The sequence below is a fragment of the Bubalus bubalis genome, chromosome 18 (assembly GCF_019923935.1).
Source record: "Bubalus bubalis isolate 160015118507 breed Murrah chromosome 18, NDDB_SH_1, whole genome shotgun sequence".
NCBI classification, from domain to species: domain Eukaryota; kingdom Metazoa; phylum Chordata; class Mammalia; order Artiodactyla; family Bovidae; genus Bubalus; species Bubalus bubalis.
The window spans coordinates 34,734,796-34,754,240 of record NC_059174.1 but is presented as its reverse complement, the minus strand read 5'-3'; the positions used below and the strand labels follow the sequence as shown (position 1 = coordinate 34,754,240).

The following is a 19,445-nucleotide window of genomic DNA, read 5'->3' as shown; positions in this document are numbered from 1 at the left end:
TGTGTTCAGCTGCTTTTATCCAGTCTTCTGCCTTTTCCCTAGGATTTTCAAACTACCAAATAAAACATATTATCATCGTCAAGAGTCTGGGTAGAAACTAGGGAGTTGGTGAGAAGTGACTACGTCACATTAACAAATACACTACTGCACAGCATACTGCTTATAGGCCAACCCTTACTTGATCATGTTCATCAGACAACCAACACATCAGAGAAAACAAGAGTCGTCATGTAAAATGAGGTGGAGAATCTGGATAGAAGAAAGCTATTCTGCATGAAGAATCAGGTGAGAGAAGTTTCTATTTGCACTTGGAGCCAATTATCAACACCATAAGTGTGTAAGAGCCCAGAAGAGAGTCTCAGGAGAGCTTCAGCCCACAGTTCTCCCCTGTAGTGACTCCAGAATCTGACCACGGTCTACACGAAGCTAATATTAGAATATTAAGTATGTGTGGACCATGAATGAACAAATGTTTGAAATGCTGGGACAGTGTCTTAAATTTTTCATTCTGGGTTTATGAACTATATAGCTTTTTCTTTGAGGTAAAACAACCAGAAACCATGGTTTTTACAGAGGACCACATTTCTATTTCTAATGTTCTTCCTCATAGTGCCTGGCAACTGTTGCCTGGGATTTTGGGGGGTTAGTTTTTCTCACTGTTGTTAAAACTTTAGCAACACAATGGTGATGTCCCTCAGGAAATATTATAGATTGTAAATATCATAGGTTGGTTAACTACCATAGAAAATCTTTATCTGAATCACCATCCTTACATAATTTGGATTATTTCCCATAAATTTTCTTTATATTTGCCCATAAGTCCACTTGCTTACAATAAATCAAGATTACAAAAAGGGTATCATAAGAAAAGAACAAAGAAGTCTTACCACTTTTACTCCCACTGGAATCAGCTTAGAAGATATTTAAAACTCAAGTTTAAGCCTTTGCTAAGCTGTAGTCCCCAACATGTTTATCCAGCACCTACCTGTGTGTGTGTTAAGGTGATTCCTCAGAAGGGTGACTGTTCTGAATGCCCTGCCACAGAGATGGCACTTATGTGGTCTCTCATCAGTGTGACTTTTCATATGCCGATCCAAATTTGAACGCCGTGGACATGTGTAACTGCAAAGCTCACACTGGAATGTCTTCTTTACACCTATATGCAAAATAAAACACTTACTTGTTGCAGGGTTTCAAAATTTTTAAGATTAATCCTAAGCTTAAACTTCTACAGATATATTTTGTTAGCTTTTTATAACTAAACCCAATTAAGTCATATTTAGTCATAATTATCTCATGCTACCAATAGATTTCTTTCTTTTCAGGACTTAAAGTACTCAATCTGAAAACACTTTAGACTGGTTAAAAAAATTGATACCCACATCACAATCTTTAAAAAAATAAATCCATTTAATATAAAATAATCTACATATGTACTGTTATGTGCTTTATCCCAAAATGGTTTTGAGAATATAATAGATAAACTTATTTTACCTTTCTTTTTAATTTTTGTTGGCTTTGGAGGCTTCATGTTACCAACCACTTTCTCTGCATTAACCTCTGACAGCAGACCCTCCTGCTGCTCTTCCTCAAAATCATACACAGACACATCCACATCTTTGCCCTCCTCTGTGTAACGCAGTTTGCTCTTTTTGGTTTTCTTTGTTTTTTTGGCTGGTGGCTGATAGTCTGGGTCTTTTTGCCAACTAGGATCTTCCTGAGGTGGAAGTTCCCCTTGCTCTAAGGTCTCCACCTCTCCATTGGCCCCCACTTTTACCACTTGAAACCCTTCAGGCAAAGGTAAGGTGTGACATATCACAGGTTCACTTTCTGCAAGGCCCTCTTTAGACACTTCATTCTCATAAGCCCCCTGAAGTTCTTCTACTGAAGTGGTAGCAACAGGTACAGTCACAGGAACAGGTACTTGTACAAGCTGAAGCTCTCCTATGTTGATAGGCTGTTCCTCCATATTTACAACCTGCAAGGTTATAATCTGGGTATCGTCCACGGCAGCCTCTGCTTCTGGAGCGACTGCACCCTCCATGACTTCAGTCTTCATCTGAAGAAGGGTAGGATCCAGCTGTTCCATCATCACCATCTGTACACTGCTATTGACATCCTGGACCACCTCACCACCATCAGTCTGGTTCTGGGGAAGGTGGCAAGCGTCCTCTTCCTGGCCCCCTTCCCGGCGTCTCTGGTAAGTCTTTCTCTCCTTTCCTTTAATGAAAGTTTCAGACTCTTCCACAATGGCTTCAACCGCCTCACCTTCCATTTCCCCTTCCTTTATTAAAGGAGAACACAGATTGTTATTTAAAATAAAATTTATCTAAACGAAAACATACATTTTAAAACAAAAAAGGACCACCAATGTTTGTTAATATTACAAAAAGACATAACAGATATTATGCACCTCTTGGTAGAAGAAGGGAATACTATCTACGAAGTAGTCTTTTAAGACAAAACAAAAAAATCTTGAATCAAGCCTCTAGATCCAACTACCAATTAACAGGAAATTGGTGACAGAGGATATTAATTTACACTCCAGGGATGAAATTCATGAAACCCAAACTAAAGGAAACTGCAGGAATAACTACTCATTGTCTTCTGTAAAGAAATCACCAGGAAGAAAAAAAAAATGTGAAGGGTACAGGGAGAACCTACAGATCAGTGGTTCTTATGCCAGGAGACATTTGGCAAGGCCTGGACATGTTTCTGACTGTGTGGATAACAACAAACTGTGGAAAATTCTTAAAGAGACGGGAGACCAGACCACCTGACCAGCCTCCTGAGAAATCTGTATCAGGTCAAGAAGCAGTTAGAACTGGACATAGAACAACGGACTGATTCCAAATTACAAAAGGAGTACGTCAAGTACTTATATGCAGAGTATATCATGCGAAATGCCAGGCTGGATGAAGCACAAGCTGGAATCAAGACTGCTGGGAGAAATATCAAATAACCTCCAATATGCAAATACCACCACCTTTATGGCAGAAAGTGAAGAGGAACTGAAGAGCCTCTTGATGAAAGTCAAAGAGGAGAGTGAAAAAGCTGGCTTAAAACTCAACATTCAAAAAACGAAGATCATGGCATCTGGTCCCATCACTTTATGGCAAATAGATGGGGAAACAGTGACAGATTTTCTTATCTTGGGCTCCAAAATTACTGCAGATGGTGACTGTAGTCATGAAATTAAAAGACACTTGCTCCTTGGAAGAAAAGTTTTGACCAACCTAGACAGCATATTAAAAAGCAGAGATATTACTTTGCCAACAAAGGTCCGTCTAGTCAAGGCTATGGTTTTTCCAATAGTCATGTATGGATGTGAGAGTTGGACTATAAAGAAATCTGAGCACCGAAGAACTGATGCTTTTGAACTGTGGAGTTGGAGAAGACTCTTGAGAGTCCTTTGGACTGCAAGGAGATTCAACCAGTCAATCCTAAAGGAAATCAGTCCTGAATATTCATTGGAAGGACTGATGCTGAAGCTCCGATACTTTGGCCACCTGATGTGAAAAACTGACTCACTAGAAAAGACCCTGATGCTGGGCAAGATTGAAGGCAGGAGGAGAAGGGGACGAGATGAGGGTGAGATGGTTGGATGGCATCACCAACTAGATAGACATGAGTTTGAGCAAGCTCTGGGAGTTGGTGATGGACAGGGAAGCCTGGCATCCTGCAGTCCATGGGTTAGCAAAGAGTCGGACATGACTGAGCGACCCAACTTGACTTGGACGTGTTTCTGGTTGTCACTACTTGTGCAGGTAAGCTACCAGTATCTAGTGCTATCTAGTGGATAGAGGCCAGAGACGTTACTAAGCATCCTCCTCTGCACAGGTGAGTCTTTCACAACAAAGAATTATTGGTCCCCAAATGTCAGTAAGTGCAGAGGTTGAGAAACCCTGATACAGACAAAAGAAGCTTAAGAGATATAGCAACCACAATCTATGGATCTTGTTTGTATTGATTCAAACCAACAAATGTTATTTAAAAATGCCATGAGACAATGGGATTCAACTCTGTCTGGATATTTGATATTAAAGTTATTAACAAAACTGGTTTACATCTTACACATTTCTTACATCTGGCAGACGACCTGTTTTTAGCTAAATTCTCCCTTAGAAAACAAGTCATCGGAATGCCTTTTCTCCATGCTCTTCTTTTTCTCTGAGCCAGAGTCAGAACTTGAATCCGGAGTCCAATGGCCCTGCTTGTAGCTACCACACACCTCCACTTCCTGTCTCATATCATCATCTCATACCTGAAATACATTCACGTATTTCTCTTCTCTGTAAGACCATAAGTTTGTTGAGGACAGAGACCACGTATATAACAAGTAGTTTTTACCCTTTAGCACTGTGCCTAGGTTATTAAGAACACAATAAATGCTAACTGAATACATAATAGAAAATAGAAAAATCAGTTTCTCTCTGATTTATAGTTTCTGGCTCTTACATCTTCTGAGTGCTGAGAATACCTAGGTATCTAAGAGTAAAATGAGTCTGCGCAATGTCCAATTCCTATCAATAAACTGACTTAACAAAACCAATAAGTATATAAAAAGTTAATTCAAAATTAAAATTTAAAGTGTTTTGTATTCTTGCTCTCATCTCAAAGCTTCTGCCATGCCTATCAGAGACCCATCTCTTCAATTCAGGTACCTAAACACTATCCATAATAGCAGTCAGAGAAGGCTCCTTAAGTCAGGACCACCTGCAAGGTAGTACAAAGACCAAGATTATGCAGACTTGATCTGCGTTTTAGGAGTTACTGTCTAACAAAACAGAGAATAGGTACAATGGCTCAAGGTAAAAGAAGGTAGATTTGGCCAGGTGTGAGATCAAGATGGTCAGGACTTTTAAAGGCAACACGGTGCATGTGTGCATGTGTGCACACACATGCTTAAAAAGCATACAATAGAGGAAAGAACAGAAAGAGGAGAAAGATGTGTTGGTTCTGGCCATAGACTGGATGGTCTTGAATGACAAAATATTAAGACTATACCCATTTGGTTGTCAATGGAAATCACATATGCTTTCTAAGCACTGAAAATTGAGACTTACTTGATTCATAAAGAACAGTGCTTGATTTCTTCAACAAAGTGTATCTGTATATTTGCAAAGAGGAGAGATGTACTGACCCCAGATAATCTATTCAGATTCATGACTGGTTGGTCTTTAAGCCATTATTTTTCCTTGAATGTATCTGCTGATAAAACAACCACACTATTATGCACTTAAATCTTTCTCAAAATCATCTGTTTCCCCAGTGGGTTTGTTAAAACTCTTTGAGGGAAAAAGCCAGGGTTGAAGCAACCCTACATATTTGGACTGATTCAGCAAACCTCACTATCTGCATAGAACAAAACCAAGCCTAATGGAAAACCTTGTGGGTTGCTGGGTTTCCCTGATTTGTTCTGCCATTACCTACTTTCCTTAGCCCCTTGTATTCAACAACCAAGAGTATACTACAATGCTCGATGCAAAGACCTCTTACTATCTGTTCCATTAACAGGACAAATATAACAAAATGCTACCACAGAACATGAGGGTCAAGGGACATTTGTGAAGTGCTTTATAATTTGCCTATAAATGAAAAATGTCTGAGCATGAATGTGCTAGCATTGTTATAAGATTTTATTTATATTTCTGATAGTGAAAAACTACTTTAGGCATGATCCTAGCTATAATTTCTTTTATATAATCACTATGTTCAGACATATCATTCTTGGGATAAGAATGTTCTATACTAGAACCATCCAACAGAAACGTGAGCTACATACATATAATTCAAATTTTTCCAGTAGCCATATTTCAAAGTAAAAAGAAACAGACAAAATCAATTTTAGTAATCTAACCCAATATATCCAAAATAGTATCATTTCAAGATGAAATCAATAAAAAAAAGTTGAGATACTGTACCTTCTTTTTTTATAATAAGCCTTTGAAATCTGGTATAAATTTTATAGTAAATCTCAATTTGAACCAGTCACATGGTAAATTCTCAATGGCCACAAGTGGCTAGGTGCTACTGAGGACCAGGAACACTGGCTTAACCTCGGAACTTCTAAAAACAGAATTTCAGGCTCTATCCTTGACTCACAGAATTACAACTTGCAATTTAACAGATCCCCGAATGGTGTCATATATTAAAGTCTGAGATGCACTACTTTATACTATTACTTTCCTCATTCCCATCCCCCCCCCAAAAAAAACCTTCCTAGGCCATGATGGTCTGAAATCAATACCCCAACAGATGATGATAACTTCAATGCTGGAGTTAGGAACAGAGAGAAGAATGCCCCACCATGATGGAAACATTCTTGGAAAAGTATGAAAAAACAAAAAATTTCACACGCTGTAAATGCTAATGCTGGCCCTGCCAGAGAATCACTACATAACCCAGGCTATTCAGATATCCTCAACAATGAAACTGGTGGAGGAAAAGCATTTAATCTCTGAGCTCGGTGAGATTTTGTAGCACACAACAATCTGAAGAACAATGAAAAATCCATCTTGTCTCTGCCATGAATTTGAAAACTTAAAATACTAGAAATCGCTTGTAAATAACCAAGTCCAACCCAAAAGAGGTTGTGGAATTATAAACCAGGCAGAAAGAGAATTGGTGCAAAGGAATCAAATTGAAACCAATTATGCTGCCTGGGAGTTGAGCTGACAAGAGTACCCTCTCATCATGAATAAACACATGGCATAAGGTCCATGAACATCACTATCTATTCAGGGTCTTATAGCAGTAAGTTCTATTTTTACAGAGAAAAAATCAGACACAAAGTAGCAAGCCACCAGCCTCTCCCATTCACAGCTTGGAAGTCCCAGGGCATGCCTTCCAGGAGTGGATCCTCTACTTCCTCTGGGGGTGGGGGGTGCAGGTGGAAGGGAAGGAGTCTACCAGTCAGTAACTCACCTAACAGGCTGGCGGAGGTCTCTCTCCCCACTCCCTGGAGACTGTGCTATCCTAGCTGTTTCACCCCATTAGTGGTTTGGATCCATCCTTTCCCTCCTCCACAGGCTCAGCTGTGCCTCCCGCTTTCCACTCAGTTTCTGTTGAGTCTGTCATATTCTTGGCCTCTCTGCTTACTTGAGTCAGGTGTGCTTTCTAGGTTCTGTCAAATCTTCTAGTGGACCAATGTCATTAAGAACAGGTTTACATTAACCTCTGGACAAAACTCTTTTAGATTATCAAAGTATATTGCTTATTCATAGAAGTCTGAAAAATGAAGCACAAATAGGACTTAAAAAAAATTGTTCACAATTTCTACACCTAATCACCTAGTACTTTGATGCTATTTTCCTCTTAGGGATGTATTTTTAAATATAGATGAAACTATATACATAAAATTTACATACATTTCTATATGGCTTTGCGGTGTTTTAAATACTTTACTAAATACCTTACTAAAAAGGACTCCACTCCCAACTCAACCCTCTCTAGTCTTGCTTGATACACAAGCACCATTCACCAGGAACCACACCAGCCAACCTGAAGGTCTTCCCCTCATCCTCAAACTCAATTTTTCTTTGGCATCTAACAGCATGAAGCTGATTCCTCCTTCATCAGCCTCTCTTCTCTCTTGGTTCCTGTTTTCCTAGGTCTCTCCCTTGTTTCTGAGAGCTCTCCCCCCAGGTGCTCTGAGCAACATCAAGACTCTGTTCCTTTCTCTGTAGTCATTCAGCTCATGAACCTTTTTATTTTTTACTTCAGTTGTCTCAACCCAGAGGTCTTCTAAGTCCACATGTGCAATTCCTCCGTTTCAATGCCTAAAGGATCTCTCTCTTCTATGGGTGTCTGGCTATCACCTTCAACTCAGTGGCACTGGATAAGGAATAAAGAAACCTGGGGAATTCCCTGGCAGTCCAGGGGCTAGGACTCAGTGCTCTCACTGCTATGGCCCAGGTTCAATCCCTGGTTGGGGAACTAAGATCCTGCAAGCCGTGTGGCACAGCTAAAATAAAAGAAAGAAAAAATAATAATAATAAAAGAAAGAAACCCAGACTCGAAACCCTCATCATCCCTAACCAACCAAATGAGCTTGGCAAAATGGGTTAGTCCTCTGGGTTGCAGTAGCACACAAAAAATGGAATTCTGTAGAACAGACCCTTCCCTGTACCCTCTACCATCTTAAAACTGAAGCTTGGGCGTATTAATTAAAAAAAAAAAATCATTCGATCAGATCAACTTATGGGTAGAAGATGGGGCAAGATGGGGTTCCCTTAGACTGAGGCAGGGTGAAACTGGCATATGAGGGTGAGGAACCTGCAAGAGAGGAAAACTGGTATCTGAGTACCTCTTGCTCACCACTATTCTCTCACTGTGGGAAAAAAAACACACGCTGACTGGTTGAGTGGAAGGGTACACAGGCCCAGACTCTCCACAAAGTATCCAGAAGTCTGCCTATGCTCCTGCACCACCAACCTGACCTGCATCCTAAGGGAACCTGCTGGATCAGCTCTTCCCTTCTTGCCTGTCAGTGCTGTATCAGCTCTCTATTGCTCAAATCTTTTTCTCTTAAAATTCCCCTTAACCCCACTTGACAACTTAGCATCTGCTGTCTCTGTATTCCTCCTTGATCAACCCCACAGTAGCTGTCTCTATTCCTTAACATCTCTTCCACGCCTCAGTTCACCAGTTTGGTTTCTGTTCCCCAATACTCAATACTGGCTCTGAAGCCAGTAATGGCCCTTAACTGGTAAACCCAAAGGAGACTTTTCTGTCCTTGTCTGACTTGACCTCTTTGTGGAATTCAGCATTCTATTCTAGGCTTTAACCCATTAAATTATGGGTTAAAATTATAAAATTATGCCAGACCACCAGAAAGCTGGGTATACTTGGGTCACTTGGTCTTATTCCTTACAGAACTGCTCTCACCAAGTTTTATTTTGACATTATGCCCTTGACTTACACTAAAGAATACATGGAAGAAATTTCGAGTTACCTGCTTGGAAAAGCTTTGTTTCAACTAAGGAATTTTTTTCTTACATTCTGAGACCTATGTAACAGGATCATGTTACCATTATTTTAGCTGGCCACACCTTTATGAATCTTTTCCCTCTCAAACTATGTAATAACTTTTTATTCTAATTTGTATTTTCTGGGGTTTTGAATTTATATCATTTACTATTTATATTTTCTATACATTTCTTCAATTTCTTTGTGGAACAAGATGAGTTATAAATAAACAAAATTATATATACCTATTATTTAATAAATAGGAAATTCAGAAAAACATATAGAAATATAAACTTACAACATTCTTAACACAACCTCAATTCAAAATTTGCAGACCTTTTTGAAGATCACAAAACTCTTCTAGGAGGCATAAAAGACGTCACTCAATAGGCACACTGCTATCCTATATCCATGATCAGAAAGGCCAAACATCAAGATGTTAATTATTTCTGGTTCATATAATTTTCAAAATCTGGCTGAAAAATGAAGGCCACCCTTTATTTCCAAATATTAACATAGTAAGTAATATAGTATTAACACAATAAGTAATACAGTGTAGTACTGTCACTATCACAGCCAGCCAATATAAACGGATTAGAGAATCCAGAAACAACTCGGAGCATATATAAAGCTGTCAGTTTAAAATTACTTGGGGAGGACTTCCCTGGTGGTCCAGAGGTTAAGAATCAGAACTCCCAAGGCAGGGGTCCAGGTTCCATCCCTGGTCAGGAAACTGTGTGGCACTAGATTCCATGTGCCACACTGAAGAGTTTCACCACAAAAAAGATCCTGAGTACCACAACTAGGACCTAGTGGAGCCAAATAAATATTTAAAAAATTAAATCAGGAAGGAAAGAGGATTATTTTGATAAAAGGTGCCAGAAAAACTATAAATGAGTAGAGTATTTAAGTTACAGTAAGTTACACCTTTGATCCACCTGGAAAATATTCTGTTCTAAGAGATAAGGAGACATTAACAAAAACAAAAAAGAAATGGGAATTCCCTGGTGGTCCAGTGGTTAGGACTCCATGCTCTCACTGCCAAGGTCTCAGGTTTGATCCCTGGCTGGGGATCTGGGATCCCACAAGCCAAATCTGAAAACCAAAGTTGAAAAAGATATAGGTAAATGGTCTTCTGATCTCAGAATGAGGAAGGCTTTATGTTTAAGATTCCTAAATAATAGGAGAGCATAGAGGAAACTGTTGAAATTTTGACCACCTTGAAGCTTAAAAAACACCCCCAAAACTGTAAAAACAAAAACATGTTGAATAAAATGACCAAAAAGAACATAACTACAGCATATATGACAAAAGATTAATAATAATATCCTTATTATATTAGCAGTTATAAATTTTATAAGAAAAAGACAAATACCAAAAAAGAAGGCTGGGAAAAGGACACAAGTAGATCACTCAAAGAAATACAAATGGTAGATGAATAAAAAAACCAAAAAAAACAACTAAGTCTAAACATTAAGAAGAATACAAATTAAAACAATGTGACAGCACTGTACCTCTATTAAACCTTAAGACTATTTTAAAGGATAACTCTCAACCCAGTGAGAACAGCAAGGTAACTCACAGATACAGCGAACAATCTAGTGGTTGCCAGAGAGGAGGTGAGCTGGGGGTGGGTGACACAGGTGAACAAGACTAAGAGGTACAAACTACCAGTTATAAAATAAATGTTACAAAGAACAAAAAATATTAACTTTGTATGGTGTGCAATCTAAAAAAATATCGAATCACTATGCTGCACACCTGAAACTAATATAATATTCTAAGTAAACTACAAAAAAAAAAAAAAATCAGCAAGGTAACTGGTGATATGAGTCAAGAATTTTTAATATTCAAATTGTGATCCAATAATTTAGCTTCAGATTTTATGCTCAGAAATAATCAGAGATTATAAGGACATTGTTAATCAGAGTGAATAATTATAAACAACCTAAAATTACAACAATAGGGAAAAGTTTAATTTGGTAAATGATGACACATCCATAAAACAGTTATCACACAGATATTAAAAATCATGTTTTAATATAATCCTCATATGAGGAAAATGCTTGTTCCATACTAAAAAAGGGGGGGGGCGGGGAGAGAAATAGAATGAAATAGTCATTAAGAGCTAGGCTTTCCTGCCAGAGACCTGAATCCCATTTCTGGTTCTTTCACCTACTAGGAGTGTGACCTGGAGTCAAACATGCTACGCTTCTGTGCCTTATTTTCCTTCCTACAAAACAAAGATAATAATGGCACCCACTTCACTGGCTGTTGTAAAAATTAAATAAAACAACATGGGCAAAACCTGGCTACTGTGCTCTTCTATATCTTTATAGGTCACCCCAGAAGGCAAACGAACACGTTAGCTGAATACATGACCTTTCAGTTTCTTAGAATTCTAATCACAAACCTTAGATAAATTTTCCCCACAAAAATTACTTCTCTGACAAACTACTAATTACCTTTGGAATCAAGGTAGTCGACAGAAATCTGTTGACTGATCAAATCCAGGAATGAAAGAGAGAGTCAAAAGAACAGAACAGCCTCCCAGGCTGGTCTCTTACTAGTCTGTCTAGCATATTGCTGCCGGACTAAATCTTCCTGAAATGAGGCACAAAAACTCATGAGGACTGAGGGTTACTCAATCAACTCCTTTGGCTTCACTCCCAGAGCTCTGTAAGATTTGTTATCATCCTTTCAAACCATCCAACCTCACCTTTGGTGCATCTTACACACAAGTGCCTATTGTCCTGTCTCCTCCAGGTCTGCTGCTGCTGCTGCTAAGTCGCTTCAGTCGTGTCCGACTCTGTGCGACCCCATAGACGGCAGCCCAACAGGCTCCCCCGTCCCTGGGATTCTCCAGGCAAGAACACTGGATGGGTTGCCATTTCCTTCTCCAACTCATCCCCTATTCAAAGATTTCTCAACCTTGACTAGTGGAGACTGACTCTAATTTATTTTGCTTTTGTTATTTTATTTATTTGAATACACTGTTCTGTGTATCTGTCTTTCCCCTAATAGATTATTAGCTCGTCAAGGGCAGGAACTATGCCTTTCACTTCTGAATATTCTATAGCAATGAGCACAAAACAGTGTTAGGTAAGCAGCAGACATTCAATACTAGTGTCACTGTCATCTGGAACATGTATATAAATGGTTCCTGCACGTGACAAAAGCAGGAAGAGAACATAAAAAACAAAACACTGTTTGTATGCTAAGTGGAAGCTTAACTATATGAATTTATATCCTTCACTGCTATGTTTATGTCGTTTCACAAAAAGAAAAAAGTAAGCCCTGACAATACAAATATAGGTTTAGATTTTAAAAATACTGCCACAAAAATAAAGGCTAATTGTGAATACACTAATTTTTGAAGATGTTAAGGCTTAGTAATTTATCACCTGATAATGTGGCTTCATAGCAAATGTGTCAGGTTATTTCTCAAAGGGAAACTACCAAAATAATCTTTCATACTCACACCACTGCATAGTCATTTGGGGAGACTGGTTATTATAAAATATACATGTACTAAGAATAAGACATGTGCACTGAGAATAAGACAGTAGAGAAGGATAACTTCCAGAAGTCCACTTTACAAATAAAATCACCAAAACTTTTGTTTAATACGCTACTGTTTTCTACAAGGGACAACTGACTGCTAAAAAACCCCAATTTATTTCTTGGAGCAGATCAGAAGACCGTCTACACTCTTGGCAGGAAACAGCAGCCCCAACTCCCCACTGAGCTTCCACAAGCCACAGCAATTTTGAAACAATCTAACATGGAGGTCACCTAACAACTTGCCTTCAGACTGCTCAATACAAAACATCAGACATCATTAGAAGACAGAGAAGAAAAGAGACACTTTGTGGCTTTCTCTTTTCTAGATCTCTAAATCACAAGAATGTTTTCATACCAGGAGAATGAAAAACCGAGTCCAGTATCTGCACTGTGGGGCGTGGGTGTACCTGCTCAGTCAAGTCTGACTCTGCGACCCCTTGGACTGTAGCCATTCTGACTGCAGAGGATACTAAGAGCCATTATGACAAAGGGAAAAAATGAATTATAAATAAGTAACCAGTCTCTCCTGAGAGTGAAAGGAAAAGCTGACTTATTGGATTGCATAACACTAGCCAAAAATAATCTACCCCTTTGGAACAAAAGTTGAAAAAATCAAAATAGGAACGTAAAATAACTATTTTACTCTACTATTCCTAGAAATATATACATCATCATTTTATCTGACAGCTGAAGATAAAGTGAAGTATCATGCCCATAAATACTGAGTACCGGGAAAGCTGCAGACTACAGAAAAGAATGGGAAGGAGCTGGGTGGAAGGGATGACTCAATCTGAGAAGCAGAAAAATATCAGTGACCATTTATTTCAGGATGGTCAGAAGCAGCCTTTATCTGAAGTAGCACTCACCTACTCAGTCACATGTACACTTTTCTCTTCCCTGTTATATACCGTTAACTTTAAAAAGAACAGCTGGGGCATTTAGGGGACGAGAGAGAGGAAATTAAAAGGGAAACAAAATTGTATCTCTTAAGTAATAAAGGTTAAGAGCATCCCAGTTTTTAACAATCCTTCTCCCCATTTGTTAATATTAAAAGATACAGTCAAAACAATTACTCTAATACCTACTTGAAAAAAAATCTAAGGAGCTTCAAATGTAGGAAATACATACATAATAAAATATTTGTAACGGCAACAGCAAAACAACTATAGGAGGTGAAAGAGTGCTTTTGCTACAAAGAACAATAAGTGCTAAACCAATAATAATTATTTTATCAAAAGGCACTGATACTGGGTACACAGAAATGAACTTCCCTTTTAATTACCTAAAAATTTTTAGAAAAGTCCTAACGGCATAGCTCTCTCCTCAGAGAGCTCCTCATCTGACAGGGAGACAAAGAGAACAAACAGCTATACAGTGTGTGCTATAACAGAGGTTAACACATACTTTCCACCTCGTGGCAAAAAGGATGGCTTAAGCTGGTGAACATGGGCTTTAAGGAGAAATTGCTAAAGCTAGATCTTAAAGGATGAGATGGACCTTGCCAGACAAACTATAGTAGAGAGGAACATTCTAGCAAAGGAAAATAGTAAATGGAGAAAATTTAAGCCCCTCATTAAGAGTAGTCTGTTTATTTCACTCATTGGAAATTTATACACGAAACAGAAGACAAAGCTTTTCTGGCTGTCAGCACCCTAGTGCCACAGTATGCACTGGAGGCAGCCTCCCAAGCATGAGCTATCCCTCTCTGCCTTCTATAGCCTGAATGATACTTAGTTGGCATACAGCAACCTAATGCCTCATTTCTCTGTTCTCTCATTTCTCTAGTCCCCCAAGGGTGACTATGTCAGGGGCCCAAAGTTTCTCCTTGCCCTGCTCCAGGCCCATATTCCTAAAAGCAGCTCAGAATTAAGACTGTTTACAGTGGTCCTGGGATTTCTTTGGAAGGAATGATGCTAAGGCTGAAACTCCAGTACTTTGGCCACCTCATGCGAAGAGTTGACTCATTGGAAAAGACTCTGATGCTGGGAGGGGTTGGGGGCAGGAAGAGAAGGGGACGACAGAGAATGAGATGGCTGGATGGCATCACTGACTCAATGGACGTGAGTCTGAGTGAACTCTGGGAGTTGGTGATGGACAGGGAGGCCTGGCATGCTGCGATTCATGGGGTCGCAAAGAGTCAGACACGACTGAGCGACTGAACTGAACATGGTCTTGCAGTGTTTCATCACTGAAAATATAAGAAAGGCTGGGGATGTACATACAGCAAGTCTACCACTTTGAACAAATAATTATGTTATAAAAAGGAATAAATTATACACATAGTATAAAATATACAAAACATCTAATAAGTACACCTATGGATTTGGGGGCTGTTCTACCTGAGCAGTGGTTCCCAAAAACTTGGTTGGCATTAAAATCACCTGATGAGATTTAAAATGCACAGATCCCAGAGACTTTCAGTAAGTCTGGGGAGACAGAGACCTTATTTCAAAAGGTCCCCAGGTGATTGACATAGCATATCTGCTTTCACTGACTGAAAGGTCAGTGACTGACCTACAATACAATCGTTATTCACCCTAAATGCAGGCTGACATAACTCAAAACTATTCAAATACCCATAGTGTTCTACTATTAGAATTTCTGGTTCCTTCTTTAGAATAATTTCGTTTGCTGCATGACTCGAGAAGAAAGTTCTAAAATTTCACCTCTATCATGGGTAGCAACAATATAAAACAATCACTCTAGGTGGTATGGACAAACTCAACATATGACAAAAGGAAAAAAAGGGCCGGGGAAGGAGAGAAATGGACACACACAGCAGAGTGAATTCATGGTTTTGTAGGGAGTCTCAGTGACCATATGGCCACTGCTTAACCCAAAACTCACTCATGAAGGCTACTCAGTAGAAATTAAGACCATTTTTATCTGGTCAATGGTGTCTCCTATATAAGGTCAAGACTAAATAAGAAGTCAACAGCTTAAACTCAGCAATGTCTATACCAAAGGTATAGTGATAGTAATATTAATAAATGGCAATATGCCATTTTTGAACAAAGATCAAGAAAGTTACATGAAAAAACAAGATATCCTTAGTGACTAAACAGTATAACACAAAATATGAATAATAAAGTGCTATCCAACAGAATAAAAGAAATCTAAAAAACAGAAAAAGGATATATACATATATACCTATAGGAACAGAGAGAGACGTTTAAACAATAAAAGAAACAAAATGCTACTTTGAACTACTATTAGGTTATAAAAAGAAGTAATCTGCTAACTTGGGTACTCCTGAGAAATACGGAAACAAACAGAGGAAAACAAGAAATAGAAGGAGAAGGATCAAAGGCCTTGTCTACCAGGAAGCCAGAAAGAAAAAGAATGTACTAAAAGATAAAATTTACTTGCAACAGAAAACAAAGTCACTATTACTTTATAGTTTCAAAATATACCTATAACAACAACAACAAAAAATTAAACAAGCAGAAAGCTGTAAGATACAAATAAAACAGAAATGCTAAAAACAATTAGTGGGCCCTCTATTACTACAGCTCTGTATCATAATCTGTGAATGTATATAGTATCTTGCATACTTTACAATATGGGACAGAGTTTTGTTATACTAGAGTTTATCTAAAAAGCAGTGGGCTGAAATAATTCTGAACTTTCAGTGGTCCAACTGAGCTATACTAAAATAGAGATGCTGAACTTCCCTGGTGGTCCAGGGGTTGGGACTCCAAGCTCCACTATAGAAGGTGCAGGTTTGATTCCTGGTCAGGGAACTAGGGCGGGGCGCTTCCCTGGTGGCTCAGATGGTAAAGAATCTGCCTGCAGTGTGGGAGGCCCAGGTTTGATACGTGGATTGGGATGATCCCCTGGAAAAGGCATGGCAACCCACTCCAGTATTCTTGCCTGGAGAATCCCATGGACAGAGAAGCCTGGTGGGCTATACAGTCCATGGGGTCGCACAGAGTCGGGACACGACTGAGCCACTAACGCTTTCACTTTCAGGGAATGAGGATCCTGCATGCTGCACAGTGCAGCCAAAAAGCAAAACAGACAGACAAATATCTGTCTCCAAGGACAGTCTGTTCTTATCACAGAGAAATAAACTGAAGGATTCTAAAAAAGTCCTGGATTATAAAGAAAGAGATGAATGAGCTCAAAATCCTAACACCCCTGGTATTAGATACCAAACTTTAATATTAGCAACACCAGAGCCTAGTGATACACTGTGCACATTGAACAAACTTTAAGGTTTGGGGAAATATTTTTAAAAATTCTGACAAATATACACTGAAAACTTAAGGTATGCCAGTGCACAGGTGTACAACACTAGAGAGCAGTAAGGTAGTCTCTTAAAATTTATTTTTCTAGTGACATACACTGATGTGTTTCTCTTAAAAGAGATCTAAAAAACCAAATGTACATACATCAAGTACATTAGTTAGAGAACCAAATGCAGCAGGATATTCCATGAAACCCAGAGACTATTCAGAGTCAGTCTGAAGAATAAAAAAAAAGGCAGATGTACTTGTCCTACATTCATGACCTTGGGTAAATCACTTTCCCTCTTAGGGTTGTTATCTGTATTATGAGCAAACTGTATGAAAGTGAAAGTCTCTCAGCCGTGTCCAACTCTTTGCAACCCCATGGACTATACAGTCCATGGAATTCTCCAGACCAAAATACCAGAGTGGGCAGCCTTTCCCTTCTCCAGGGGATCTTTTCAACCCAGGGATCGAACCCAGGTCTCCCACATTGCTGGCGGATTCTTTCCCAGCTGAGCCACAAGGGAAGCCCAAGAATACTGGAGTGGGTAGCCTATCCTTTGTTCAGCGAATCTTCCTGACCCAGGAATTGAACTGGGGTCTCCTGTATTGCAGGAAGATTCTTAACCAACTGAGCTAATCAGGGAAGCCCTAAGAACTGTATAGTGACTTAAAATCTCACCTGGCTTTAAATGCTAGACTTCTAGGTTATCAATTAGATTCATTCTCAAAGCTAAGAAGGGAACAAATATCACCATGTCTCAGCTTAAAAAAAAAAAAAAAGTCAGAAAATTTTAACAACTACATATAGTGAAGCTGTACAACAATCGGTTCTCTATCTTTGCAGTCCCCTTTTCTATAACCGAGCAATCAGGCAGAAGTCTCTGAAACCTCTTTAGATGGAAATGGCTAATAATTAATAATAAACGTACACCATTCTGAGTGGCTTTACATCTGAAGTCCAGGAAATTTAAAGAGGAATCCCTGTATCAGGCAAAAAAGTGATATATAAGATTCAGTCTACTAGACTGGCTCTGCCCTCACATCCATTAGGGTAAAGTTTTAAACTGGAAAGGCTGCTCTAAGTCAGGGCATAATCTCCCTTCTCCCTCTCCACTGCACACAAAGCATCAAGATACCTATCTACTCTTTTCTTCAAAGGCCCTCACTAAACTAGGACATTTCAGGACTCTATCTCCTTCTTCCTTTTTGGGGAAGCTGGTACATCATTATTACTCTATCAAAGAATGAAACTAAACATTACTCGAATGATACAAAACAAATTTAAGATCCAATTTGAGAGGAAAATTTTAAGAACTGCCACTGCAACCTCAATTCACTCTAAAACTTGGACAGATACATGGCTGCCAGCGCCCCAATCCTGCCTGCACCCCACTCCTGCCTGCACTTCTGCAACTGTTACAGCAAGGCTCTGGAGCCTACCTTTACTAGGCAAAAACTACTTTTTATTACTTCATTATATTTATCAGAAAGCTTCAGTGCTACTTCCTATTCCTTTTTCCCTTTAAAGATTATGAAATACAGATAAAAGAAAATTCTGATAAGTAAGAATATATAAACTTATACGTTTTACATAAACATGCTGGTTTATATCCATAGTGTCCTCCCAATTTATACACATATTTACTCTTACATGAGATCACACTGTGCATTGTTGTGGCACTGTGCACACTATTTGATAATTTGCTTTATGTAGTGTCTCAAATCCCCCTCCATTTCAATAATTTCTATACATAATAAAACAGTTGCATGACATTCTATTACAGCTGTCCCTGGGTATCCACAGGGAATTGGTTCCAGCACACCACCCCCACCCGTCTCTGGCCAGATACCCAGGTCTGTGGATGCTCAAGTCTCTTATGTAAAATGGCACAAGACAGCGGTCATGCTTTATTGCAGCTAGTTGAATCTGCAGATACAGAGGAGGTGTATCATAATTTAATTAATTTCCCTATTATTGAATGCTGCTACTCCCAAATTTTGGTTAATTCTGAGGGGGGGGAAAAAACCTATTTGCATTATAAAATAACTGTGATAAAACTACAGAAAACCAAACCTAACCACCCTCACACTACCAGTTTATTTTGCAGTTTGTTTTGACCAGTGTTTCGATGCCTATCCATTTAGTCTTTTACCCTGGGCATTCATTCATCCAAACAATTATTTATTGAGCTCTTGCTATGTACCAGGTTATATTATACACACACACACACACACACACACATATAATATAACCTATAGTCTACAAGTTATTACTGTCTGGGTTTTCTTTACTTTTCCTCCGTAACAATTTATTTTCCGTAATTTTTTCCTCCCAGTTTTATTTAGATATAATTGATGTATCTGCTGTTTGTTGTTGTTTAGTTGCTAAGTTGTGTCCGACTCTTTAGCAACCCTATGGACTGTAGCCCACCAGGATCCTCTCTGTTCATGGGACTTCCCAGGCAAGAACACTGGAGTGGGTTGCCATTTCCTTCTTATATAGCACTATGTAAGTTTAAGGTATAAAGCATAAGATTTGACTTACATATAATATTTCATGATATATGGATTTCCCAGATAAAGTTTAGCAAACATTCATACTCTTTAAGTTTCATATGTAACATACAGCAGTGTTAACTATACTTATCACATTGCATTACATCCCTGCCTACTCTT

The 19,445-nt window shown here is 38.9% G+C and overlaps 1 protein-coding gene across 10 annotated transcripts in view; it reads right to left on the bottom strand.

The window, feature by feature from the left end:
• The window catches only part of CTCF (CCCTC-binding factor), a 45,683-nt gene that overhangs the window by 18,374 nt on the left and 7,864 nt on the right, over positions 1–19,445 (bottom strand). For 9 of the 10 annotated variants that reach the window (XM_044930670.2, XM_025268256.3, XM_006072033.4 and 6 more), the window contains 2 exons: positions 1,495–2,284; positions 986–1,156 (listed from right to left, as the gene is read on the bottom strand). In XM_044930670.2, the coding sequence (XP_044786605.1) occupies positions 986–1,156; positions 1,495–2,275 (952 nt within the window). In that variant the 5' untranslated portion in view covers positions 2,276–2,284. 10 annotated transcript variants of the gene reach the window in all.